The 27799-nt window shown below is 43.2% G+C and overlaps 1 protein-coding gene across 8 annotated transcripts in view; it reads right to left on the bottom strand.

The window, feature by feature from the left end:
• Positions 1–7194: 7194 nt before the first annotated feature.
• Positions 7195–27799, bottom strand: part of rgs3a (regulator of G protein signaling 3a) — a 164709-nt gene continuing 144104 nt past the window's right edge. For 6 of the 8 annotated variants that reach the window (XM_015942701.3, XM_054744384.2, XM_054744383.2 and 3 more), the window contains 5 exons: positions 22206–22276; positions 11075–11176; positions 10210–10271; positions 9226–9392; positions 7195–9135 (listed from right to left, as the gene is read on the bottom strand). In XM_015942701.3, the coding sequence (XP_015798187.3) occupies positions 8935–9135; positions 9226–9392; positions 10210–10271; positions 11075–11176; positions 22206–22276 (603 nt within the window). In that variant the 3' untranslated portion in view covers positions 7195–8934. The other 2 variants (XM_054744388.2, XM_054744389.2) reach the window with 2 other exon arrangements.

Below are 27799 nucleotides of genomic sequence, written 5' to 3'. Positions count from 1 at the left end.
CACACACACAACTTACTAAGAGGAAGCACACATACTCAGGATGTGACTGCTAATCTGTGGCTGCATTATCTCTGCTCCCTGTGAAGGAAAAGGGTGGTGTACATGATTAGGGCTCTTCTTTTAGCAAACCTCACATGCTTGGTGCACTTTTTACACTTTGAACAAATAACTAAATAAATACACGTTTCTGTAGTTTGTATGTTCAATATCGTTCTTGTAAACGAGACCTTGTGTCTAAATGATATTTACCTGCCAAGAAGAAGAAAAAGAAGAATAAAACTCATATTTTTTAGTCACAAACTACTACGTAAAATTAACATAAACTCATGGGCTTAACCGCAAAACACGTACATTAAAGCCAGTTATCAAGTAGAAGTTAAAATAATACATTTAAAACAGTAAATGAAACAAAGAGGTAATTTAGCATAAACCATCTCATAGTTTCTTGTCATCTTCAGGTGAAAAAAGTAAAAAATTGTGAAAAAGTTAATTTATTTAGATAATTCTACTTAAAAGGTGAAACTAATCTGTGAGACAGACTCACACATGCAAATCCAGATATTCACATTCACTCACATTAAAAATCCCAGACAAGTTGAATGTGGTGAAAAGGTTCAATATTCTAGATTCAAAGTGTCACATCCTAATCAGCTAATGAACCCAGAACACCTGCAAAGGCTTCCTGAGCCTTTAGATGGTTTCTCAGTTACGTTGGATCGCTAGCATAAATAAACTTTTGCACCAGATGCACCAAAAAAGCTGTGAAGCAACTGCAGCTTGTTCAGAATGCTGCTGCTAGAGTCTTAGCAAAAACTAAGAGAACAGAGCACATCACTCCTGTTCTTAGATCTCTACACCGGTTACCAGTAAACTACATAATAGATTTCAAAGTGCTCCTACTAGTTTATAAATCAGTCAATGGTATGGTACCAAAATACAAGTCAGATCTCATTCCTGTATATATACCCATTAGGGCTCTGAGATCCTTTGGAAACAATGAGCTGGTAGAACCTCGGGTCAGAACAAAACATGGTGGAGATGCATTTAGTTACTATGATGCTCACATATGGAATCAACTTCCGCATGACCTCAGATCTGCCCCAACCCTAGTGTTGTTTAAAACTAAACTAAAAACCCTAATGTGCTCATCAGCCTTTAAATGAATTGTTTCTTATGCTGCGTCATCTCCACTGCAATCTGCGCTGCAAGTGTGTCTTCTCCTTTAGCTCTACTCTGTAATTCCATTTGTGTATATTTTAATTTGTGTTTTATGTGTTTTCATATCATGTCCTGATAATTGTAAAGCATGCTGAATTGCCTCTGTGTTTGAAATGTGCTCTATAAATAAAGCTGCCTTACTTTGCCAGATTCAAATGTTTCCCGTTTAATGTGAGCTGTTGTAAACCTAAAAAATTACCTAATTAATTCAGTCTAACTCTAAAGATTACATTTGGACTCCAAAAAGGGACAAAAATGTTGGTCCCAGCAGGCATCACACTGTGCAATGTTTTTTAGGTTGTTGGATTATTCGGGCTGATTATAATACTTGCCTTTGTGCACTTCCCTGTTCTGACTTCCTAGCTGTTTTTAGTTTTGTTTTTTCATTAAAAACCACATCATCTTACTGCGTAAGACAGCAGTATCTTCTAAATAATCTATTGATGGACAATGTCTCACTGTCCTAGAATATTGGGAGTGTGAAAGAGGTGGAAACATTTACAGCCACATCTGAAACTGGCGGACATGAGAGATCTCAGAAGGAAACGTGAGCTGGTTTGTGTAAACACCGGATTTAAAAACAATGACCATGACATATGGCCTCCACAAATGACCGAGCGGAAGTTTGAACAAAAAGGTTTAGCCAAGTCGGCCGGCTCAGGAGTAGGACAATTGTAAGGCATGTAAATGTGAGATGAAGACAAAAAAATAAAAGCAAAAAGCACGGACCATCTAGACAACAAAAACTGTCAAAATTAAGTGAGACAGAGAGGAAGTCCTTGTGAAAAAAAAATCTATCAAAACAGATGGCAGCTGGTAAAGAAGATTAGATGCTGTTACCACACTACCACACACATACACACACACACACACACACACACACACACACACACACAGAGAGAGAGAGAGAGAGAGAGAGACCTCCAACTGTTTCCTCTCATCCTACTCCAACCACCGTGTATCTGTCACAAGCTCTTCTTTTGAGTCGATAAGAAGACGTTTTACCATTCGTGTGACTCTAAGGACCTGGCTGGTTAGGCTATAACCAAAAGTACCTCACATTAACCTGTAAAACAACAGTTAAAACAAAGAGGAACACATTTGGCATAATACCTGTGAGAAAAGCAGAGAGGTTAGACTGTAGAAGGACAGACACTCCTGGTCCCCAGGTGTTCTACATTACCCTAACCAGCCAGGTGTGAGGTAGACTGCCCTGGTTGGCTACTAAACAACCCAAAGGGATGTAACAATGACCAGATCAGATTCCAGTCATTTTTAGTTCGTGTACGTTCAAGAAAAATATTTGTGAAAATGTTATTTTTATAGGAATTTTTTTACTGGAACAGAAAAATTCCCCATCCTGTGTCCTCCTTTACCAACAGGTGAGATGTTTGTCCTGTATCTGATAGGCTCGCTTAGTGGTTTGAACCCAGGCTCCGTCTGTTGCAGTCCTTGGGCGAGACACCTCACCCTCGTCGCCTGCTGGTGGTCGTCAGAGGAACCGGTGGCACTAATTGTGCCTCACCTCCGTCAGCGTGCCTCAGGGCAGCTGTGGCTACAATGTAGCCCATCACCGTCAGTGTGTAAATGATTGTGATGAGAAGCACAAGTGCAGGTCATTTATCCTTCATCATAAAGAGGATAAAAACACAAGAGTAAAATCCAAGTATAAGCACAAACACGCAAAGATATTGACTGAGTAGGTTTGTTTCATTAAAGAACTTTGTAGTTATATAAAACATTGTTAACACCTTTTGATGTTAAATGTAATAAAATTAATCAAAATAGACTGAAACTCATCTCATTATTACCGTACTTCTGTCTATGTACAGGCACTCTGGCTAAGATAGAAATGCCTTGTCTATCGTCGTTGTCTTCCTCCGCTTATCCGGGTCCGGGTCGTGGGGGCAGCATCCCAACTAGGGAGCTCCAGACCGTCCTCTCCGCGGCCTTCTCCACCAGCTCCTCCGGCAGGACCCCAAGGCGTTCCCAGACCAGATTGGAGATGTAACCTCTCCAACGTGTCCTGGGTTGGCCCGGGGGCCTCCTGCAGGCCGGACATGCCTGAAACACCTCCCCAGGGAGGCATCCAGGAGGCATCCTAACCAGATGCCCAAACCACCTCAACTGGCTCCTTTCGATCTGGAGGAGCAGCGGTTCTACTCCGAGTCCCTCCTGAATGTCCGAGCTCCTCACCCTATCTCTAAGGCTGAGCCCGGCCACCGTACGGAGGAAACTCATTTCGGCCGCTTGTATCCGCAATCTCGTTCTTTCGGTCATTACCCAAAGCTCATGACCATAGGTGAGAATTGGGACATAGATCGACCGGTAAATCGAGAGCCTGGCTTTCTGGCTCAGCTCCCTCTTCACCACGACAGATCGCCTCAGCGTCTGCATCACTGCAGACTCTGAACCAATCCGCCTGTCGATCTCCCGATCCCTCCTACCCTCACTCGTGAACAAGACCCCGAGATAATTAAACTCCCCCACTTGAGGTAGGACCTCTCCCCCGACCCGGAGTTGGCAAGCCACCCTTTCCGGTCGAGAACCATGGTCTCAGATTTGGAGGTCTGATCCTCATCCCAGCCGCTTCACACTCGGCCGCGAACCTACCCAGCAAGAGCTGAAGTTCAGAGCTGGATGAAGCTAGGAGGACCACATAATCCCGCAAAAAGCAGAGACGAGATTCTCCTGCCACCAAACTCGACACACTCCACACCACGGCTGCGCCTAGAAATTCTGTCCATAAAGGTAATGAACAGAACCGGTGACAAAGGGCAGCCCTGGCGGAGTCCAACCCTCACCGGGACAGGTCCGACTTACTACCGGCTATGCGGACCAAACTCACGCTCCTCTGGTAAAGGGACTGAATGGCCCTTAACAGAAAGCCACCCACCCCATACTCCTGGAGCGTCCCCCACAGGGTGCCCCTGGGAACACGGTCATAAGCCTTCTCCAAATCCACAAAACACATGTGGATTGGTTGGGCAAACTCCCAAGCCCCCTCCATCACCCTTGCAAGGGTATAGAGCTGGTCCACAGTTCCACGGCCAGGACGAAAACCACATTGCTCCTCCTCTATCTGAGATTCAACTATCGATCGGACCCTCCTCTCCAGTACCTTGGAGTAGACCTTTCCAAGGAGGCTGAGGAGTGTGGTCCCCCTATAGTTGGAACACACCCTCAGGTCACCCTTCTTAAAGATGGGGACCACCACCCCGGCCCGCCACTCCACAGGAACTGCTCCCGATGACCACGCAATGTTGCAGAGATGTGTCAACCATGACAGCCCTACAAGATCCATAGCCTTGAGATACCCAGGACGAACCTCATCCACCCCCGGGGCTCCGCCGCTGTGTAGTTGTTTGACTACCTCAGCAACTTCTGCCCCCGAGATTGGACAGCCCATCCCCAGGTCTCCCAGCTCTGGTTCCTCCTCGGAATGCGCATAGGTGGGATTGAGGAGCTCCTCAAAGTGTTCCTTCCACCGTCCGACTATAGCCTCCGTTGACGTCAGCAGCTTACCATCCCCACTGTAAACAGTGTGAGCGAGTTGCTGCCTTCCTCTCCTGAGGCACCGGACAGTTTGCCAGAACCTCTTTGGAGCTGATCGATAGTCTTTCTCCATGGCCTCACCAAACTCCTCCCACGCCCGAGATTTTGCCTCGGCAACTGCCACTGCTGCACCCCGCAGACTACAAAGTCTATCTTCGAGCTGCGACCTAGGCGGCCCTGGTACCAAGTGTACCGATGGGCATCCATATGTTTGAACATGGTGTTTGTTATGGCCAAACTGCGGCCTGCACAGAAGTCCAATAATGAAACACCACTCGAGTTCAGATCAGGCGGGCCGTTCCTCCCAATCACACCCCTCCAGGTCAAGCTGTCATTGCCCACGTGAGCATTGAAGTCCCGCAGCAGGACAATGGAGTCCCCTGATGGAGTACTATCTAGCACTCGTCCCAGGGACTCCAAAAAGGGTGGGTACTCTGAACTGATATTTGGCCCATAAGCACAAACAACAGTCAGGACCCGTTCCCCGACCCAAAGGCGCAGGGAAGCTACCCTCTCGTCCCCCGGGGTAAACCCCAACACACAGGCAGAGAATCTTGGGGCTAACAAAAAGCCAACCCCAGCCCTCCACCTCTCACCCAGAGCAACTCCAACAAAGGAGAGTGTCCAACCCCTCTCAAGGACTTGGGTTCCAGAGCCAATGCTATGTGTCGAGGTGAGTCCGACTATATCTAGCCGGTACCGCTCAACCTCTGCCACAAGCTCCTGCTCCTTCCCCGCCAGCGAGGTGATGTTCCATGTCCCAAAAACCAGTTTACTTGTCTGGGGATCGGACCGCCAAGGCTCCCGCCTCGGTCTGCCACCCGATCCACATTGCACCGGACCCTTCATGTTCCTCCTGCGGGTGGTGGGTCCACAGTTGGACGAGCCCATGTATCCGGTTCGGGCTGGGCCCGGCCGGGCCCCATGGGCGAAAGCCTGGCCACCAAGCGCTCGCTCACGGGCCCCAACCCCAGGCCTGGCTCCAGGGTGGGACCCCGGTAACCCTCCAGGCCGGGTACTCCGACTCTTTGACTTTACCTCCATGAAAGATCCTGTCTATCGCCTAGCTTAACTAAGATAATGCTCAACACTTGCCATAATAACATCTCCACATAGCCTAACCTGAAATGACCTTTGTCAAGTTGTAGCCAAATGGATGGACAGATGGATCCTTCTAAATACCAACATCTTCATGAAACTTCATGAGTGGTAGATCTGGAGCTCCGGAAAGTTTCGGTCTATTTTTTCCAGATGCGGATTGTCATGAAGTGAAAGAAATCACGAGCCAGACAGGAAGTGAGACGTGGAACAGCGAGGTACATCTGGTATTTTTCTAAATAAAACCCCCTATCACATTATGTTTTTTTCGCTTTTGTTTTATTATTAATGAGGATATCAGTTTACAGAGCATGATGGTTCACATTGTTTTTACAGGTTTGTCTAAGCATACTGTGTCAAATTCCAAATCATTTGGTGCTTGTGTAGGCAGCAGAAGCTCAGGAGGTAGAGAGGGCTGTCCAGTAATCAGAAGGTTGTTGGATCAATCCCAGCTCCCACCAGAGAATGCTGCTGTTGTGTCCTTGGGCAAGACACTAAACCCACTTGCCTGCTGGTGGTGGTTGGAGGGACCGGTGGTGCCTGTGCTTGGAAAGCACCGCCTCTGTCAGTGAGCCTTGGAGCAGCTGTGGCTACATTGTAGCTCATCACCACCAGCGTGTGTGTGAATGCATGAACGATGCAATGCAGTGTAAATCACTCTGGAGTCCCCAGATTCAGAAAGACGCTATACAAGTGCGGGTCATTTATCCTTTGTGGGAGCAGACAACTGGAAATATTGTCGGTGTGAATAACGGCCCGTAAGGAAAGCAGACCACAGCTACACCACATTCGGTTCGAAACAGGGTTGGAGACAAAAAGATTTTGAAATAAATGGTAAATGGCGTGTATTTGATATAGCGCCTTCTAGAGTCATGGAACCCCTCAAGGCTCTTTACAACACAATCAGTCATTCACCCATTCACACACACATTCACACGCTGGTGGGGATGAGCTACGATGTAGCCACAGCTGCCCTGGGGAGCACTGACAGAGGCGAGGCTGCCGAGCACTGGCGCCACCGGTCCCTCCGACCACCACCAGCAGGCAACGTGGGTTAAGTGTCTTGCCCAAGGACACAACGACAGCGACAGACTGAGCGGGGCTCAAACCTGCAACCTTCTGATTATGGGGCGAGCACTTAACTCCTGTGCCACCGTCGCCCCAAATAAAGTAATTTCAGTTTACTCATGACTGTTCTGATGTTTCTTAATGAAAGTCGGACATGTTTTTTTGCATGTGACTTCTGGCTGTATTCATTTGCTCATAATCATGAACATGGAAAAAACTGCACAATAAAAGCAAAAGAGTGGACACCAGGCAGACTCCTTTATCAACTGGTTGGTTTATTTATCATTAGCAATGACACCAAATGTACTCTACTGTTTTCTCTTGCTATCATAGGAGATGCATTTTGAAATTGTAAACAGTGAAAATGATAAAATGCATTCAGGAAACTCCTAACAAGCAGTGTATGACCAGGGAAAACAAGTAGATTGAACTTGCTCTTATTTTTTTAAACATGTCAACTTATATTTTGAGTCTCTCTCATATTTACATAAATACACGAAGGCCCCACATTCAGAACAGCAGAGACCTGTTGATTTCTTGTTTTTGTTTATTTTTATTGTGTTATCACATAGTTTTCTTAAAGAATTACATTTACAACCATTGTTCTCCCAGCTGCCTGCTGCCAGGGTGTTAACACACAGTTAGTGTCACTCGCTTAAAACCATTAAACTACTTATGCTTCTTGAACGTTTACGTAGTAAGTCGACCTTATAGCTCTAGAAGTATTTTTGTTTTTATCTTAACAAATAAAGATAATGCAAAGCTCAAGCTGTTCTATTCTCCACGTTAAAAAATGTTTTCCAAAGTAACAAACAAACCAAACATGATAATAAAATAAAAAATATTGCACTTAAAAGATCAGGACAGCATTGGACCTGTTTGGTGGTTTAGAAGTAAAAGCTTCAGGAGGTGAGTGCTTTAGAGACTGTGAGGGCATCTTTAGAAGCATTCTGTGAGTTACTCTAAATAAATATTTGTACATGAAACATTTGCCATTTAACTACAAATTGGACAACCTTTGTGCGTAGCCCAGTAAAATAAGGGAGTGCATGTTGGAACCCTAAAATGCATTAAAAAAAAGTGTAGAAAACCAGAAACTGTGGAGAAGATAAACCAAGCTGCAGCCTGTTCAACAAATGTCCTGAGAACGCTTCCTGATTAGTCCAGAATGAGCTACAATGTTAAAGGAGATGCTGTTTTCTTCCTGGTTGTCCATTCCTTTAAGTAAACAGTCTTCGGAGGCAGGAAGCAAGTCGTCTTTTTGTCTCTGGCTCCAAACTTGACCTTTTAATGTCTTTGGATGGGAGAGGTACATATAATTGCATGACGGCACAACTCCGGTCCATCAGACGTCTCCGCTGCCACCACCCCTCAAACTATCCAGTCTTGAAAAGGGTGAAAGTTGTTTTCAGAAACTTTGAGTGGATGGAAGGATTGACAGAGTCACTGTTACCATTTACACACCTTGTTTTTGTTTGTTTTTTAATTTTTTTGCCTCCTGCCTGATGAAAAGACAGGGATGAAAATGCGGCCTTTGTGTCGTACCAGAGTCATTTCACAGAGGAGAACGTGGTGGAGCGAAGGAGGGAGTCAGAAGTCTCACACGAGGGGAAAAAAGTGACAAAACAGTACCGGACTGTCTTCACGTCTGCAGGGTTTTGGGTGCAACCCACAGCCCAAACCCCACAGTTGAGTCAAACATAGAACAACAAAAAACAGTGATCAGACAAGCATTCACCTCCTACTGCAGTTTAGTAACATCTATCCATTCATTCATTCATTCAGCCACCTGGCATGTGTGCAAACTACATTCCTTTGCATTGCCATAGCTTTGCTGTGTCCTCTCACATAATAATTCTAATGAACAACGAAATACGCACACATACAAAAACAAAAACAAAAGTAAAAGGCAAACCACAATGCTTGCATCCCACCCACTCTGGGTTTTCAAGTCTGCCTCTGAAGTTTCTTGCATCGTTCTTTTCTCCTCGTCTCTTATGACGAAGGTGAGGTGGACGTGGCGCTAGCCTTTTTTTGGTTGATTAAGTCCAAGTAGAGTTCTGAGCGCAAGAAGCGGGGGTATGAGTCCTTCTCCATCAGCCCGTATATCCGCCGCTGCGCTAGGTCAAAGCAGGAGCGCGTCACATTCTGCAGGTTGTCCTTAGTGTGGTCTCTAGTGTAGGAGTCTAGGTTCACCTGCAAGAAGAAACAAAAAAAGACGTAAGAGACCCATAAACAGGAAGCAGGAGTGTATAAGGCAACGCCATCCCCATCGACTGTTCTTACCTCTTTACACGACTGTATAGCGATGTATTCTGCAAAGATTTTCTTTGCTTTGGAGGCCATCTTTGACTGTGACTTGATCTTCCTGTACTCCTCGCATGCTAGCCAGAATTCCAGATTCTCCTCGCTGAACTCTGTGCGCAAGAAGGCTCTGAAGGCTGCCAGACCATCTGAGGTAAAGCAGAGAGGAGGAGGAGGGTAAACAAAGGGAAGAGTTGACTGAAGTGCTATGGCAACCCTCACGGTTGAAGCTCTCCTTGGAGTTTCAGGGCCTAAAATAGCTCTGTGACTGACTGCCTTTTGAGTCATGTGGTCGTAATAAAGCGAGGCATGAAAAAAAGCTGCAGCTTTAATCAAAGTCCAAAACACACACTGAGTGACATCACACCCTAAGTCCCTAATATTCAACCCAACGTCTGCTCTGTCCCGCCGCGGCTTAACAAAGAGAGGTCTGTTTTGTGTTCAGGGAAACAACCTTAGCGGTTTGGGCTTTTTGAGTGTCTGCCCCATTAATGGTTTGAGGAAGAGGGCACCTAAAGGAAAGAATAGCAGGAACTGAGTCCACCCACGGACCCTGCCTGCACCTTTTCCGTTCCCATGAATCGGCCACGCTGATAAGCAGGGCCAATCCAGGCTCTTACCTCATTCTGGTGAGCAAGAGGGAAACAAGAATGTAGAGGAGAGGAAATGAGAAGAGGGGGAATGAAGAGCTGAATGGATACCAGATGTAGGGCTGGCTCTGGATCAGAATTCTGTTTTTACTAAGAATTAGGAGCAGAATGGAATCGCAGGGGACAAAAATAGAGTTTCTAAATTCTTTGTTAGGATTAGAGGAATGCCTGTTCTTATCAACTGTGTTTGTAGAGCATTAATCTTTACATGCATGTTTACATCATCTTTCCCTTACGTCTGTGTAAATGCATCAAGTCCAAATCTGCTGGTAAGTAAAGAAAAAAACTTCAAAAGAAGGAATAAAAAGAAACTTACATTTGTGCGTCAGCAGCTTGTCAAGTGAGTCCCCCCATTTCAGTGCTTCCTCTGGGGTGGGCCTGCAGATGAAAGCAGAGCGGTTCTTTAACAAGCCCATTTCAGTCAGGTTTCTCATTGTGTGACCCATCCGCGGGACTTGGGTCAACGCTGGATAGATGAGTGGAAACGTGTGTGCTGATGGTTCCTCTCTGCTGCTTCGCTCCGCTCTAGTCTGACACATTCAGCTTCGCCTAGTCAACAGTATCAGCACCGTTAGTCATGAGTCTGTCTGCCTCACTGTGGTGGGGGTTTGTCTTTTAAATGTGAGGCAGCATGGGGGGGAGGTGCTTCAACCATCCAATCAGGATGTGTTCTCGGCTTTAGAGAGCTGTTTCTACCAGCAGCGCCTGTCTGCCCCCTGCTGCCTCTGTTTCTTACCTTTAACCTTCTCTGGAATGTCAGATGTTTAATTCTAGGGCCAAGTCTCAGAAAAGTTTATTGTACTAAAATGTGTGATCACTAGGATATTTTTCTTGATAATTCACAAAAATACCTTAAATTAACTCTGAATGCAGAAAAAACTGTCAAAATGTTTACAGATAGTTCTAACCCTAACCCTAGCACACATTTATTGACTCCAAATGCCGTTATTTAAGTACATCAATAAACAGAATCAATAAAGACAGGTTGGTTGATATATTTAAATGATAAAAGTAAGAAACATCATTCTCTGACACATATTTCTTCTCACATATTTCTCGTCCATTTTCTGAATGCCACACCACACGGACGCTCCCATCGCTCTGCCTGCCACCAGCCACGCTGAAATCTACTAAACAGTCTCGCACTCATGCCCACATGCTGTCAGGAAGCAGCCACTTACTTGACTGACTTCATAGATTTGTCCAACTTGCCAGGTGAGTTACTTCCTGGAGACTCATTCCTCCTCCGCAGGAAAGCCAACCGATTCTTCATGTCTTTGGCCCTGAGTGAAAGGGAGACAAAAGACGAGGGTGGAGAGATCGTTACGAATGAATGTGAATGGAGAAAGGAGGGAATGTTTAGGCTAAATCAAAGGACTGGAAACAAAAGAGACAATTAAGAAGGTAGAGAAGAAAACGTGTCTGGTATCCATGCCCACAATCCACTATGAAACCAATCCAAAGCACAAGAGTCATCAAAGAATTTCCATCAGTGCCGTAAATCCAACTAGTATCAAATCCAATCAATCAATACCACTAAAGGTAATCATAAATGTCGTGTACATTGTCGTCTTCAGCTGAGTTACGTTGATGGGAAAGTTATCCAAGAGGCAAATCTCCTCGTCCGTCCTCTCTTGTCAATCTAATATCTCATACAGTCTTTCCTGGAGAACGTCCCCGGCAGGTCGCTCGACAGGGATTAAGTGAATGAGGCAGCGGAACAGAGAGTCAGTTCTCACTCCTCTGTTTCATCACACCATTCTCTGTGCACCCACAGGAGACTCTGAAAGGAACCCGGCTTGGGGCAGGGGCAACAGGGCATAGTGGCATCCCTGCTCCTCAGCAGCTATCTCTCCAGAATCAGAATCCAAATACACCCTACTGACCACCCGCCGCACGTGATGTACCTGTCTCCCTTCACCCCACACAAAGACGTCCTGCAACGCACTGAAACTGAACTATAAACCAGCACCCACAGGGTCCAAAAGGATTCATCACATTCCCATAATCCCAAGGTAAGTGTCCTGGCTTTTCCCAACCCGGCGCACGTGCTTCCTTATTGGGATGTGACCTCTCTCAACACCCATTTCCTGGGTTCCTGCTTTTGATTTCCACTGTGGATTGACTGGCCCGCTAATAATGCAGCCCGGCGGTGAGCGCTGGCTGAGCCTAATCACTGCAAGCTGTCCCAACCCACAGACCCCCAGGAGAGCCATGCACACCCTAAATTAAGAAACAGCTCTTCCAGGTTTAGACACTTGTCACTCAAACTATGCACACAGGAGAATAGACTCACATAAGCACAAATACTGTACATGAGCGATAAACGCTGTTGTAAAACCATTTCCAGGAGTGGACTGGGGCTGGCATGCTTTCTGCAGGTGTTGGAAATCTCTTCCAGCGTGTGCATGACTGAAGGAAACACGAGAAGAGGTTATTTTAAAGCAACTTGGTTTCACGCCTAACCGAGAACTGTTGGCTTCTGACACAACGGGACAGTGAAAACCTGCCAATACACAAATCGAAACATGAGTGAATGAGAAGCTGCAGGAAGCAGGTGAGGAGGTCCATTCATATTCTAACAACTGGGGGGTTTCTGTGCAGACACATCCAGGTGTGTGAAGGGGGTTGAGCTGGTCTTCCTTGACAGAATCCCCAGGTTGTAGACACTTAATGAAAAGAAGATGAAAATTCTACTTTAAGAGTTATTTAAGTCTCGGATGACTCGTCCATTGACTGAAATAACACCAGCTCTGCTTAAAACAACCTGAAATCCAAATACCGTGCATACCCCCCTGTTCATGAAAACAATAAGACTCTGTAATACAGTTTCCTGAAAATAGCTCCCACTCATGAGCCTCAGAGACGTACATACAATTATGAAAACGTTCATGCTGTTAAATGAACTCATGACACCGGGGCAGAATTTATTAGATAATTCTATTTTTAGGTTTTACTGGAGGCAACTAAGATGACAGCAGATTTTACTAAAAGGGAGTCTCTTGTCTTGTTAGAGCATGTGAGTGAAAACAAGGAAGTCATATTTTGAAAAGGATGTAAAGTATGCCCCTGACCTAACAGAAGCTGCTTTATTATTTATGTCTGGTTGTCAGCAAGCTGAGCTCATGTGAGAAGGATGTGACATCAATGTGTAACAGCAGAAACCTGAAGAAAACTCTAGGTTTCTCTCCTGCCACCATGTGGGAGTTATAAGACACTGCAGATATGAAGAGCTCGAGTAAGATAAATGATCTACTTTTAATTTGAAAGGCTCTACCCTTTGATGAATGCAAACCACACACACAGGAAGCAGTGATGTTGGTATAAGGTTTTCTTTCCCTTTAGTAAAATGAAGGCATGTGCTCTCATTAGCATTGAGGCTATGCATGCAGTTAGGCTTGATGATGCTGAAACCTTCCCAACTTTGTTAAGTATCTTTAATCCAGTGAGTCACATGGATTTGATCTCAGTCATGAAACTATGACAGACTCAATTTGAGAGGTTTATTTTAAAAGTTAAAGCTTCAAGAGTGAGTTTTAGGCAGTCATGTTCATGCTTATTTTTAAAATTACCAAACAAAGAACAGATGCCATGTTTAATATGATACTGTTCAGCACTTGAACTTATCAAGAGCTCTTTGCACATTTACTCTTAAGGGTTAGGGTCTGAGTACCTCCACCTCACTTCATCTCCCTTATCACTTCCCCACCCAGCTGTCCCAATACCATTAGCTATGTGTCCTCCATTAAATTTAATACACTCTGTAACCAACTACACTTGATCCACAAAGAGGCCAGCACATGCTGCGTCCAACATTAATAACAAATTAAAATGATTTTTGATCTAAGGTAACACACCGGGCGTTTCTGCCCCACTGCTCAACAAGCATTTTGCAGCACGTCAATAACTTCTGCACACCTTCCGGGCTACCCGTGTTCATACTTTTAGAGCACACTTTATAAGCTCGAACAGAGGACCAAGAGGTCTTATGCTCTGCAATTATCTGCAGCTTCCCATCCTCTTTATTCCCTCTTTGTTTGGCTTACATTCGTCGCACTAATAGCAAGCCTCTGGCTATTCCTGGTGCTCTGAAAAGTAGGCCGCGCTCTCAGGGAAAGGCTCTGGTGGCACATGGGGAGAGCTGCAGACAGACTAGATGCAGATCGTAATGTACCGTACACGCAATAGGCTCACCCACGACATATTCTCGCTTAACCCTCGATCTACACAAAATGTGGTGGGCTGCAACACGACCCGAGATGAGCGTCTTGCCAGTCCCTCTTTGACGAGGGCTGAGTGCTCGTGAAGTGAATACGGGACACACATTACACTGAGCCGGCCGGTGGGCCTGTTTGTGTATTTGTCCCTGTGGGAGTAAAATTGGTCAAGTTTAGTGTCACAGTGTCTGAAACTCAACAAACTATTTAGCACTCAGCCTAAAATTTATAATAAAGACTGTGGTTGTTTCCCTCTCTGACCTAACGAGGCAGATCAGAGACTTGATATTTCCAGAATAAACACTTCAGTAATACTACATCCTAGTGAAAAACACAGGAGCTTCATAACCAAGAAACAGTCACTTAGTGATATTCCTAGAAGAACAATGAATAAGGGATTTGTCCTAAATTTAGTCCATAAGTATAGCACCATCACATCCACAGTCTGCCAGTCAAGACTAAAAAAAGAGCTCTATTTCTGAGCAAAATCCCCTTTTCTAGCCACAGAAGAGCACATGAGCAATGCTATTCCAGAAATCCAGGCTGTGTATGAAAAAGGGACAGCGGTTTCCTCTGGAATAGTTTAAGCACCTTAGCTTCAGTGCGACTGGCAAATGAAATCCAGAGAGAGGTCAGGTTGCCTCCGACCACTCTGAAAGAAACAACTCATAATTCACACAGGTCCTCCTTCTTACCTCTCCAGGTATTTCTCTGAGAAATCAACCATGGTGGAAATCATGGGTGCAGGCATGAAAGCAGCTGCATGTACACGCGTCAGGAGCAGCAGTGGCCGGGACCCGGGGGCTTGTTTAGTAATCACATTCCTCTGAACCCCTGAGAGGCTCTGCTGGAGCTTTATATAGTCCAGGAGGTCTGGAGAAGGCGGACTTTGAGCTTGTCCAATCCACTTTCAGGGTTTGGGAGATGGATTCCTTCTGCTGGGGCCTGGCAAGGTTTTTATTTGGATGAAGTTTGCTGTTTTGGTAAAGCTTGACTAATGTAACAATCTGTTCTACTGTTCTGTGGTAAAAGTGGTGAAGCCTAGTTAGTCCCACTCCATGTCACCTTTTGGATAAGCTTTTCTGCTCTGGGTGGCTGCTTGTATGGAGCAATAGTTCCCACTGTGTGTCCGGAAATACAATTAAAATCTAAAAGTTTTTAAAATTAAAGGTGTGGTTTATTCAATACATATGCAGTGTTAATAAGTGCAAATCAATGCCTTATGAGTCATCAAAACAAGAAGCTATGATGCTCCTGTTCTGGGATGCAGACGTTTGCTGGTGCAGATATAGGCTAAAATCAGCCAGATTACTCTTTATTGTTAATGGTATGTACACACATGGGTTCTGATTGGCTAACGGCCATGTTGCAAAGTCACTATCACCAAGACACTCTTCGCTCTCTCTCCTCACTGCAATAAGAAAAAAAAAGCCTTCCTGTGGCCGGGCGCGAGCCAAGATGGTCGAGGCCATGAATTCAAATTCACAGTGTTGCATAAATATGTAAAGATTTTCAAATTCTAGCATTTCACTGTCTATTTTCTATCAGAAGCTAATGCAGGAGATAGGTGTAGAAGATTATTTTGATGTTCAGCCTGCATGAAAAACTCAGAGTGACAGATTATAATCAGAAATAATAAAAAAAGTTGTTTCAGTCAACCGCACCTTTAAGTAAAATGTGTAAAACCCAGTTAAATCTGTTGCATGAATGATGTCAATAAGAAAGTATATGATAGTAAAGTTGTAACATTTGCTTCTTATGTACAAAGTGTGCATCACTGCAGGAATGCTATCACATTGTAAAATCTTATACTTAATACAAAAAGTATTGCATTCACATCAGAAACGTTTCCTTAAAAAGACTTTCTAGTAAGTGGCTTAATACCCTCAGATGCATTTAGATAATGGAGACGGCTCATATAAGAGTTTAAAAGTGGTTCACAAAACCCAGCAAAGATTTTATTACAAGATCCAATAAGCCCTAATAACTAAACAATGACCAAGCTGTTATAATTACTCTCACTGTACAGAAAAGAGTATGAAATATATTTAGGGGTAAAATAAAGAACTAAAGGTCTTGTATTTACTGAAATTGTGTACATTGCTGACCACCTTTTCTTGAAAATACGATGATGTGCAATCACTTCTTCTTCTGGCTCTTGAAGAGAAAAGACGCTTCTTTCCTCCTCTCCTCCCTATCTTATCCCAAGGCTCTTTGTCTGTCTTTGGGTGAACGGCACTTCTGCATTTTTTCTGGAACCTGAAAATAATTAAAAATGGACCTGACCAGTTGGTCTCTCAACGCGATTGATAAGATTTTTTCAATGATGACAACGGGAGAAGGGGCTCCCGGTTGCCCCTCTGGGACAGAGCCAGCTGGGCATATCATGGACTCCTGGAAATAGTGGAACCTGATCTGCCTCTCTCAACTGTCTGTAGAGGATTCTGAAGATGTCTGGATATTCGTGGTGTTGGTGTCGGGATTCCTGCTGTTTGGCCTGAGTGGTTACCTGGCTTACCGGAAAATTAATGATTTTTCGAGGAATATTGGCTCAATTCCGGAGCTCAGGGATGGATTACACCACGTTGTGAAAGCACAAACTCATATAATTGTCGAGATGAGTCGTAAGCTTGGAACTTTGGCTGAGATTCAGACTCTGGCACAGAAGGTGGATTCGATCAAGGAGCAAGTGGACGGGACAGCACGGTTGGGAATAGATTAATTTACGCCAATATTGGATCTAGAGGGGTTGGAGACCAACAGAACTTTAAGACAGAGAGGAAATTATTTCTGTCTGGCCCCAAAACAAGTTCTTATCTGAATCTGGTGCCCATGAGCCTGTGAGGCTGAAGTGAATACTCCCCGTCAGAAGAAATGTGAAATGCTGCTGTCGCTATGGCAACTCTGTCTCCCTATCCCAGCCTGGGTGGGACTGTGACCGGTGAAGGCCGTCGAACCGTTTCGAGGAGTCACTGTTCTTTCTAACCCAACGACCTCCCTCCCCTGTCCAAACGGAGTGACGAGCGCTGCTCATTGCGGCTGCATGCACTGATGTGAGGAGAGACCCCAACCCTACCTCCCCACCTAGTGGACACTTATGTTGTGTAATATCTGAAGTCTGTTGCATTTCTGTCTGAGGTGTTTTTTGCATAGCAAAGCTGCCCTCCCTGTGGCGGGTGACTCTGAAGTGCCTTTTTTTCCTCCACCTGACTCAGTCCTCATAGAAACCCTCTGATCTCTATTAAGGTAGCGCAACTCGGGTTGCGAATGACTAGTCACCAATTCTTGTCATGTGTCTATGCCTATGTATGTCTGATCTCAGAATTGTGTGTACTGAAACTCTATCTTCCCTCTGGGATTAATAAAGTATCTTTGAATTGAATTGAATTTTGTATTGCTGATCTTATATGACTGATCAGCATTTAGAGTGATGCTATGACACTAAGGTAGGGATGTTTGATATTGCCTTTTTACTGATATCCAATTTAGTCTAAATTTCTGACCTTAAAAAAAATAAAAACAATACCGATACATGCAAGGTCCCCCCTCATTAAAAAATGAAAAACCAATTCATTTTAGGAAACTAACACTGCATTTCTCATATCATGTATACTTAAACTTTAAAAGTATCTATGCTAAATTTGACAACTACCTCTGATATATCATATTTTTACATTTTGAGTAGGAAGAGAATTAGCTGAAGAGTTTTATGTATAACATGTGCATGCTATGTAAACGTCGGGTCATTAACCGAGTAAAAACCGATACTGGTAATTTCCAATGTTATATATCGTATCGGACATACCTACACAACATCTTTGCTCCGTGTACAGAAAGTTGACACAAGTTGCAGCCTTTGACATGTCGCTTAATTCCTTTAGCTGTGTCGGGCCTTCTTGCATGGGTTGACTTCAAAAGTTAAACATATGTAGGAGTACATCCAATTATTATTGGATTATTCCATGAAAGTTTCAGTTAAATCTGTTCATGAGAAATGTGACCAACAATAGTATAAACAAACACCAGCACAAAAATAAATAACCATAGGCAAAAACATTATGGTCCTTTTGCAAATGTGGGCGATAAAAGGTCCATTTAAGAGTATAACATAAGAAAAGGTCAATTATATTTATGATATGTAAATGCATCTATACATCTGTTGGAACCAGAAACACACAGATGGTGTTTTTGCTTTCCACCCAGTTCCATCCGTCCAGATTTTTTATACATATGAGAAGAAGTTAAATGAGTTAAATATGCAAATCATTTGTCTACAGGCTCACGCTTCCTTATGTTTTATCCTTGTGTTCTATGTTAGGAGGTGATGGTTTCTGATTTTACAGCTAATTGTTCGTAAACACCTGGACTGAATAGAAAAAGAAGAGGATAGAGGGAGACAGAGAGGAAGAGATTGTGTGGACAATTCTAGGAAAACAGCTGTGCCGGATCCAAAAAAACTAAACACAGGAAGCAAAATGTGTGTGTGTGTGTGTGTGTGTGTGTGTGTGTGTGTGTGTGTGTGTGTGTGTGTGTGTGTGTGTGTGTGTGTGTGTGTGTGTGTGTGTGTGTGTGTGTGTGTTTGAGGTGGTGGGTGGAAGTAGGTGAACAAAGTAAGCAAAAATACTAACTAAAGGAGATGGAGGAATGATCAGAAAGTAGAGGAGAATTTCATAAAATGTTCATGAGTGAGAAGATAAACTATTATTTTTAGACATTAATATAAACTAGAAAATATTTGTATATGATGACATAAAAAAACACAATGGGCCCGTTTCTACAACCGGAACCTCAGGGTAGTTTTACCGGACCTTCGCGGCTGCGTCTCAAATTTGATGGGCAAAGCTATTTAAAAGTCATATACAGTACGTTGATAAGTAGATACATACATTTCACTATTGGTAATTGGAAAAGAAGCTCTTCTTCTCCTCTCAGAATGAGCCCATATTGGCCCCTATAGTGTTTAGAAAACAACATTCTGATTCAACCTTTGGCATTGTTAGCGCAACGCTGGCATTTTTTACCCAATATGGTGTTGAATTACTCTGCGCATGCTCAACCTGTTTAATCTGATTGAATGCTTGGTGCATGTATACTCACAGCATGATTGGATCACTTCAGTCAGTGTCCATGTAAACAGAGATTTGGGATTTCCGGATAGGGGAAATCTAGCGCAGTGACTTCGTCCCCCGTTAGTCTTTTATAAAGGAGATAAACTGACAACCCCACAGCTGGCTGTTTCAATGTAACTTTCCTTCCAATGTTATTGAAACATTAGACCATTGTGATTATTTCAGTGTAAAATTCTTACACATTGTGCCTTTAAAATAGCTATTTCTAAACTTCCAACACAAATAACTGTGGCAAAAAAGGACCAATTTTGGTCCACAACAGCTGGGAGGACCAAGCCATCACATTTTCCTGTGACCTTCCCCCCTCCATTATGGTGGAAACACAGCTTTGGATCACTCTTGCATATGATGCTGCTGGTTCTTTACGGGGTGTGAAACATCACTGAGTGACCAAAGCATGGACTCTGCGAGACCTCTGAAGGTGCCCTGTGGTATCTAGCACTGAGATGATAGTGCAGACACTACAGACCTGTAGGCTGTAAGGTAGAATTCTCCAGATCAGACGTCTTCTAGCACAATCCCAGACTCTCCCTTGGTTTGTGTCACTTTCAGTAAGTTCTGGTTAGAGGTTTCAAAGGTTCTCCTTATCAGCTGATTGACCTTTTTTCTCCCTATCATCCAGAGAGTTTCCCTTCTCTCAAAGTTTTTTTGAATTCCAAAATCCTGTGAAAATATGCTGATTTTAGGTTGCACCTTTAGTCAAATGAACTAGATTCAAGCCATGATCTGATCATCCAGGTCTAATCTGCACAGATGTGTTCAAATCGTTAAAGAAAGGGGGGCTAAGAACTGTCGGTTAGCACCAGATAAAGCAGAAAATCATTCAGGTCAGAGGTCAAAGGGCACAGAAATGCCTCAGGATGTTTCACCATGTCAAATATGTTTATTCTATACATCTAACTACTGGGAATTTTTCTACATGTTACATATCAGTCTTTTCCCATTAGAATGAATGAATGAATGAATGAATAAATAAATAAATAAATAAATAAATAAATAAATAAATAACTTCTGGCTCAGCTGGGAAGCAAGTGATTCTAATCTTTGGCACCAACATATTGAATTTGTATTCCTCTGAGTCACACAGAACGATATTGTGTTGAGAGCGTGCTTATTTGGGTGACTTATCATAAATGAGTATTGCTACTGACTGATAGTCAAGCCTGATGGAAAATGTTGTGAAACAGGTGAAAACTAGTGAGCGGTAAACCAAGCAGCACAGACTGATTCCACTTAAAAGCTCGGACTTATTGACTTATGATTACAGGAAAAGTGCAAAAGCAAAAGGCATTTTTCCTCTTTGTGAAGCTTTCATCAGTTTCATAAATGTGCTAATGTTTCCTGTCATACAATGACACATGAAACCTTATAAACTGATGGTCATCGCACCTGGAGAGCTTGACAAAAAGCTATCAACACACAGAAGTCAAGCCCGAAGGAAAGCATAGACAAGCGCCAACTTGATAAAGTGTTTACACAGTTACAGACTTGATAATCTATGGAACTGCTTCACACAGCAGATTAAACTGTCAGTCCAGCGAAGTCAAGAGTTTACAGCTCCTGATTTTTAAACGGCATGACCCTTCTGACGCCTTAACGACTTATAGATGAATAAAAGATAACAGGTTTCTTTTAATTGTGTCACATTAGAACAAAAGCTACTGAGGATTTAACTTCTGGCTTTAAATTTAGGCTTTTCTATTATTTTGGTTTGACATAAAAAGAAAGAGGATAAAAGTTTATCAGCTGCTTTCATGAAATTTTGTTGCTGAGTCACCAAACTAACAAATAAGATGTCAATATACCTTTAATGTCCAGAGAAAAGCAAAATATAAAAATAAGCCTTTGTGACTTTTTATATTTAAAGTAACGAGTTTTATAACACAATTTAAGACTGTGAGAATGTAATAATAATATATTGAGGTATTAATAATGTTAAGCACAAATGTTTAACTTTTTATTCAAACTTATTTATTTATTAACTTGTGTTTCCTGAGGATAAACTCCCTTGAGATGATCCATAATTAACTTCTACAGAACTTCTAATTAACTTCTACACAATATTTAAATATTCTTTATTTTAGTGCATGTTTTTGTAACAAATAAAGACTAAATTTGCCAGTTCAAAGGGTTCAAATGTGTTTCAGTGCAGTTTTTAGCAAATCCACAACTGTAACCTTTCACAAATCTATTACGAATCGAGAGAATAAAAAACATTTTAAAATAGAACATTTCTGCGACAGAGAAGTTTTATCCCTGAAATCAATTCTGTAAACTTTAGCAGTTTTATCAAAGCAAATAAAGCGAAACTCAATCTGTTTGGGGGAGAAAGACAACACTGTTCCTACTGTTGGAGAGAGAGAGAGGAGGGGGGGGTGGTGGTGGAATTTTAATCGCTTAATCTGCTGTTTAACTAAACAGCAGAACGAGCTGTCTGGACTGAACGTGCCCATGCACGGCCACGTTTTTGTGGCCCTTAATGAAATAAGCGGGAACTTTGTGTTAATGGAAAGGAGAGCGAACAGCTGAGGAACCATAAAGGTGTCGACACAGAAAATAGACAAACACAACACTTCTCACACCTCTGATAATGTGCTAGACACATGTAGGGGGCTGCACCTCAGCATCTCTCTTTGTGTTTACAGCTGCAGCATCCACTGCAGCCCCACCGTAGGTAGCTATTGCCTTCACTAAAACACTAATGAATCACAGAAATGAACAGCTTCAACAATACTAATCACATTCACCACTTAGGAGATGCAAACGTTATCATTCATCAACTGTCTGGGCACAAGCACTCATGTTAAAACAATGGATCCCTAAACAGTGAGTAAAACTGCTTCTTGATTAAATTTGCATGAAAACAAAAGCCTTAAAAATCCACTCACTGTCATCTAAACTTCTCATCTTCTTGGAGAGACAGTAAGCAGAACACAGAAATGTAGTTTAATGATTGGAGCACTCACAGGTTCTTGGGTTTCTTTTTCTTTGTCCCGTCAGGGCCGACCTCGCAGCTGCAGGGCGATCCGGCGCTCAGCTGAGGGGAGAGGAAGGAGAGGACACACTGCATCATCCGCTCTCCACACTTAAACCAGGCCCGCTAAGCTCATGCAGATATTTTACAGCTTCTAGAGGCAACTTAAACAGCTTTTAAACTAGTAAATCCTCAAGTGTGTCCAGCAGAGATAGACCCAGAGAGACCCAGAGAGTGGCACATACAGCAAAGCCACCCAAACGGCTAATCCACAGCAGCGGTGCACATTGTAAATCCCACAAATCTCTCTGAGGTGTGAGCCAGTATGTTGCTCAATTAATTCTGAATGAGTCAGCGGCCGATGGCGGTTTTAAACGGTGTGAAACAAAGTAAGGATGTGGTGTGAGAATGTGTGAAGGACCACAGCTGTTGTTTCTGTTAGCCTCCAGCTGCGCCCAAGGTTGGACGTGTTGAACCAAGACCATTGGTCTCACATTACACTTTCTGCCAACTCTACGTTTTGATTGGTTGGGAGGAAAACGGAAGTTTCTTCAGGGTGGGGAAGGGGTCAATCTGCACTAATCTGATGGCCTGAAGCTGCCCATTGTACATATGTGTATATATGTGTGTGTGTGTGAGAGAGAGAGAGAGAGAGAGAGAGAGAGAGAGAGAGAGAGAGAGAGAGAGAGAGAGAAAGAAAGAGAGAAGCTAAAAAATAATGAGCCATTGTTTTTACAGGAACAGCTAGGATGCTGACCAGCTGGTAACACATGGTTTGTGTTTTCTTCCTTTCTGGGACCCTTTCTGAGTTTAACCTTCAGGATGAGGACAATTTTATTATCGTTTTTAAACGAGAACATGTTGGCTGGCCTTCCTTTCTCCATCTTGCTCTTGTGAGGAACAGGAACACAAAGGAGTCTCCTCCAGGCTTTAAACAGGCCGTAACAAGTTACAACAAATTAGGAACGCTTTCCAACTTTCCCACAAGTCTCTTTTGAATCCGGAATAAACGTTTCATCAAGCTTTTACGGAAACCAGCATTTTTTTACGTTGTTCGTTCACGTCTACACGCTTACGACTCTTTAAGAGTTTCACATTTGATGCTGTTTTCTTTGCAGTTGGCAGGAAGTTTGGGATCAATAGAGAAAGCTGCACATATTGGAGACGTTTTCCACAATTACAACACAAACGTGCAGTTTCATGTGCGCACAAGAGGAAAAGGGCACATTCTGTTTTGGTTTTAATCCATTTATACAATTTTGCTGAGCCTTGTGACTACAAATTTCCTGCTCTACAGCCTTTTAATGTGAAGCCCCTCTGCACAAACCAGCTGAACAAAAAACAATTATAATGTTGCTATTGTCATTGGTTTTATGACATATTTAAATTGTTTGTAACTGCAGTAAAGGAAAAACAAACACATTGAGCCCTTAAAATTGCATTTTCCTTTTGGTAGCATCAGTTTTTCAGATCAATCAGTTTCAGATGGGAGTCTCTTTCTTTGCTTCATCGTAAAGCAGAATAAACTGTTGATGGTTTTGACCAGCTTACGATGCTACTGACTGATGATCCTGGGGATGACAGAGAAAACAAATGAATGAATGATAAATGACCCGCACTTGTATAGCGCCTCTCAGAGTAAGGACTCCAAAGCGCTTTACACTACAGTGTATCATTCATCCATTCACACACTCATTCACACACTGATGGGGATGAGCTACGATGTAGCCACAGCTGCCCTGGGGCGCACTGACAGGGGCGAGGCTGCCGACCACCACCAGCAGGCAAGGTGGGTTAAGTGTCTTGCCCAAGGACACAACAGCAGAGTTCTCTGTCCGGAGCCGGGATCGAACCTGCAACCTTCCGATTACTGGACAACCCGCTCTACCTGTTGAGCTACTGCTGCCAAAACCCTGCCCTTTCAAGTTTTACCCTCATTTCAATAAGTTGAATAAATCCCTTTGGATGGATTTACCCGTCTACCCACATTTCCTTGTTTTTATGTACAAAACTGAAACAAAATCCATTTTGGACTTATGATTAGCAAATCATGTGAATTTCTGAGCTACCTGTTTCATTATGTCTTAGTCCTAATTAAAGAGGCAGTGTCTGCTGCATCTTTCCATTTTCATTCCTGCTTGAGATTGTTGTTGGAAATTTACAAAGATGCAATCCTAACATTTAGGCTGAAGTCACAGTTGACTGTCAGAAGTCAAAGAGTGTGGGCAGTGTCTAAAAATAAAAGCTAAGAGCAAAAACAAATTATCCTTAGAGCTGCTGTTTGACGGGCCTGTCACACTCTGAGTAGCTATGTGTATCGACACGTGTGTGTGTGTGTGTGTGTGTGTGTGTGTGTTTATGTGTGTGGGGTATGTTACCCTTCTTACATTCACACAGCAATTTGAAAATAATCGGACAAATTTGGGTCGTTATAAAGAACAATTACAGTGGATCTGTTGGACACACAATAATGTTGCTCATAGTGCCAAATGCATTTAGTCATTATTTTGGATTTACAGGTGGGCCACATAATTCATGCCTTAGCAAAGGCATGCAAAATAACACTTTAATGTTACCTTGATGTATTTTTCAGAGGAAGAAGAAACAAGCCTTGCATCTATTCATTCATCCTTTTTAAGTTCATTGAGGAAGATGAAAATCTTCAAGGGCAAAAGGAGTTTCCAAAATGTCTCAAAGGTTTAAAGGATCTTAATTTCATCAATGAATGCAGGGATTTGCTCTCGTGTCCCAGGAAGTTTGGACATCATTGTGCAACGGGCATCTGAACCCATTTTCAAACTCTTTACAGGTTGGTTTCTTTGAGACAGAAAGTGCAAGAAACGTAGGACCTCTTTAGGAGGGCTTGGTGATTCAATTACTAATAACATGAGGTTAAACTATAAACAAACTGAGACACTCTGTCACTCGATTTGTGGGCGACGGTGGTGGATTCAAGTGATCGCCCTGTAATTTGGAAGGTTGCATGTTCGAGTCCCGCTCAGTCTGTTGCTGTGTCCTTGGGCAAGACACCTAACCCCCCTTGCCTGCTGGTGGTGGTCGGAAGGACCGGTGGCGCCTGTGCTCGGCAGCCTCGCCTCTGTCAGTGCACCCCAGGGCAGCTGTGGCTACATCGTAGCTCATCCCCACCAGGGTGTGAATGTGTGTGTGAATGGGTGAATGACTGATTGTGTTGTAAAGCGCTTTTTTTGGGGGGAGGGGGATGGGGGTGGGGGTGGGGGGGATGTTCCAGGACTCTAGAAAGTGCTATATCAAATACAGGCCATTTACCATTTGATTTCCACATTAAACTTTACACGACTGCTGCAAAATGACAACAGTATCATTAACAGAGTGTGACTGAACCATATTTAGGAGGATTTGTCTATAAGGAGAAGATCGGTGCAGAAATTGAGAAAGTTTGTTTTTTTACAATAAGACTGACGATGATCATAATTCTATTTTAGAAAAATTTCAGTCTGGCTTCAGACAATAGGACAGAATTCTGCTATGTTAGCAAGTGTCCTGTTGCCCTGGTGTTATTGGACCTCACAGCAGTTTTGAACCACGCTGTCCTTCCACCTCGCCCAAGCCACGATGTTATGTATGTCATGTAAACGCACTGACTGACACCCCCAGACGTGAGCATATCACACCCACTTTGACTGCTCTCCATTAGCTGTCTGTTTGTTTTTGAATATATTTTGTTTGTTTTTAAAGCTCTGGCCTTATCCTACATTTCTGACCTATTGACTTTTTAGCATGAGTGGTAGATTCTTGCGGTCTTCATCCCAGTTTCCTTAAACTGTTCCGAAAACGAGATATAAACACTGGGGTGACCGGGCTTTCTCTGTAGCAGCACCCCAACTCTGGAACCAGCTCCCACTGGATTTGCGTTTAATCTCTGACCTTAAATCCAATCTTAAAACTTTTTTATTCAGGAAAGCTTTTAACGCTCTGTAGTGGTGACTTTCATTACGGATTTCTGGCTCTGTTTGCCCTCTTATTTTGTGTGCTTAATCTACATTTACTTTCGTGTTTAATTTAGCCTTGTAACACACTTTGGCTGTCTAGCTGACTTTAAAGGGCTATTATAACCAGGGCTATATTACTTTTAGACAGAAAACCCCAACTGGTGGAGCTGGTAACCTCAGAGAAACATCCTTCAAAACTACACAAAACCACTGGAAAGAGACGGACTCTGCCCTCTTTGGAGACATCTGTCCTGATGTCAGGTCAGCTGTTGCTCAACAGCACAGCTCAGTTCAAGCTGAATGAGATTCACAAACACAACAAGGAAATATTTGGGGTCTGTCGACACCACAGTTATTCCTGCATACAAGATTTCAAAATGCTCACACATTTTAAAGGAGTTCCAGGGAACCCTGATAAAATCTCAGCTGGAACAATTGAGTTTAAAAAGGCAGCCTTATAGATCATTTTAAAATTTTCTTTCTATCAGACTAAAGTGGAATAGCCACATTCAATCATTATTTATGGAAACTTTTGAATGATGCACAAACTTTCCAGCACCAGCTGCACAGAGAAGCTCTGTTTGCCTGTTTAATCCACGCACGCCTGCTTAAACTGAGTCACCATGTCAATATTGTTCAGAAATTTTCATTTAAATGCAAAAGTCTAAGAATGTGTCAGCATCACAGTTTACTTTATAAAGTTTCTAGTTTTTGCTGTGCTCACTTTGGCTGCCAGTTCCTACCCTGGCTCACACGCGCACACACACACACACACACACACACACACACACACACACACACACACACACACACACACACACACACACACACACACACACACGCACACGCACACGCACACACACACACCATCACAAAGTGGCAATGGTCAGTGACACACCATTCTGACCTAAAAGTACAATAGAATAGAATAGAATGCCTTTATTGTCACTATACAGGTGTAAAGTGAGATACAGAGCATCTCCTACTCAGTGTAAAACAAACAACCTGGGGGGGGGGGGGGGTACAGTTCTGCAGCGCTGTGTACATATGGACAGTAATGTTATGTATATACAATTATTGCACATGGAATTTGGTATCAATAGATAGTGGTGGTCAATGGAGGAAGTGGGAAGTGGAGGGCTGTGTTATCGGTGCATGTGAGAGTTCAGGGTGGTTATTGCTTTGGGGAAGAAACTGTTTTTGAGTCTGTGGGTTTTTGTAACTGGTGTGTGTATGTGTGTGTGTGTGTGTTAGATGCATGACAGTATAGACGACAGATTTTCTAAACAGCAGCTACACACACACAAGCACACACACACACACACACACACACACACACACACACACACACACACACACACACACACACACACACACACACACACACACACACACACATCTTTTGGGGGGTATGAAAACATTTACAGATTCAGTTAGCATCTAAACATCTGTTTTTATGTTTTATTTTGTAGAAGATCCATGCAGTGAAAGCCTGTTTTTCAATAAGTTAGGAGAAATCTAATTGTTTTTGAACATATTTCAACAATAATCTAAATGCAGCCTATATTGACTCCAACTGCATAATGCGAGATTTATGTCTTTAAACTCTACACTA

This window comes from Nothobranchius furzeri, chromosome 6 (assembly GCF_043380555.1).
Source record: "Nothobranchius furzeri strain GRZ-AD chromosome 6, NfurGRZ-RIMD1, whole genome shotgun sequence".
NCBI lineage: Eukaryota > Metazoa > Chordata > Actinopteri > Cyprinodontiformes > Nothobranchiidae > Nothobranchius > Nothobranchius furzeri.
The sequence above is the reverse complement of the archived record's forward strand: the minus strand, read 5'-3'. Positions and strand labels throughout refer to the sequence as shown.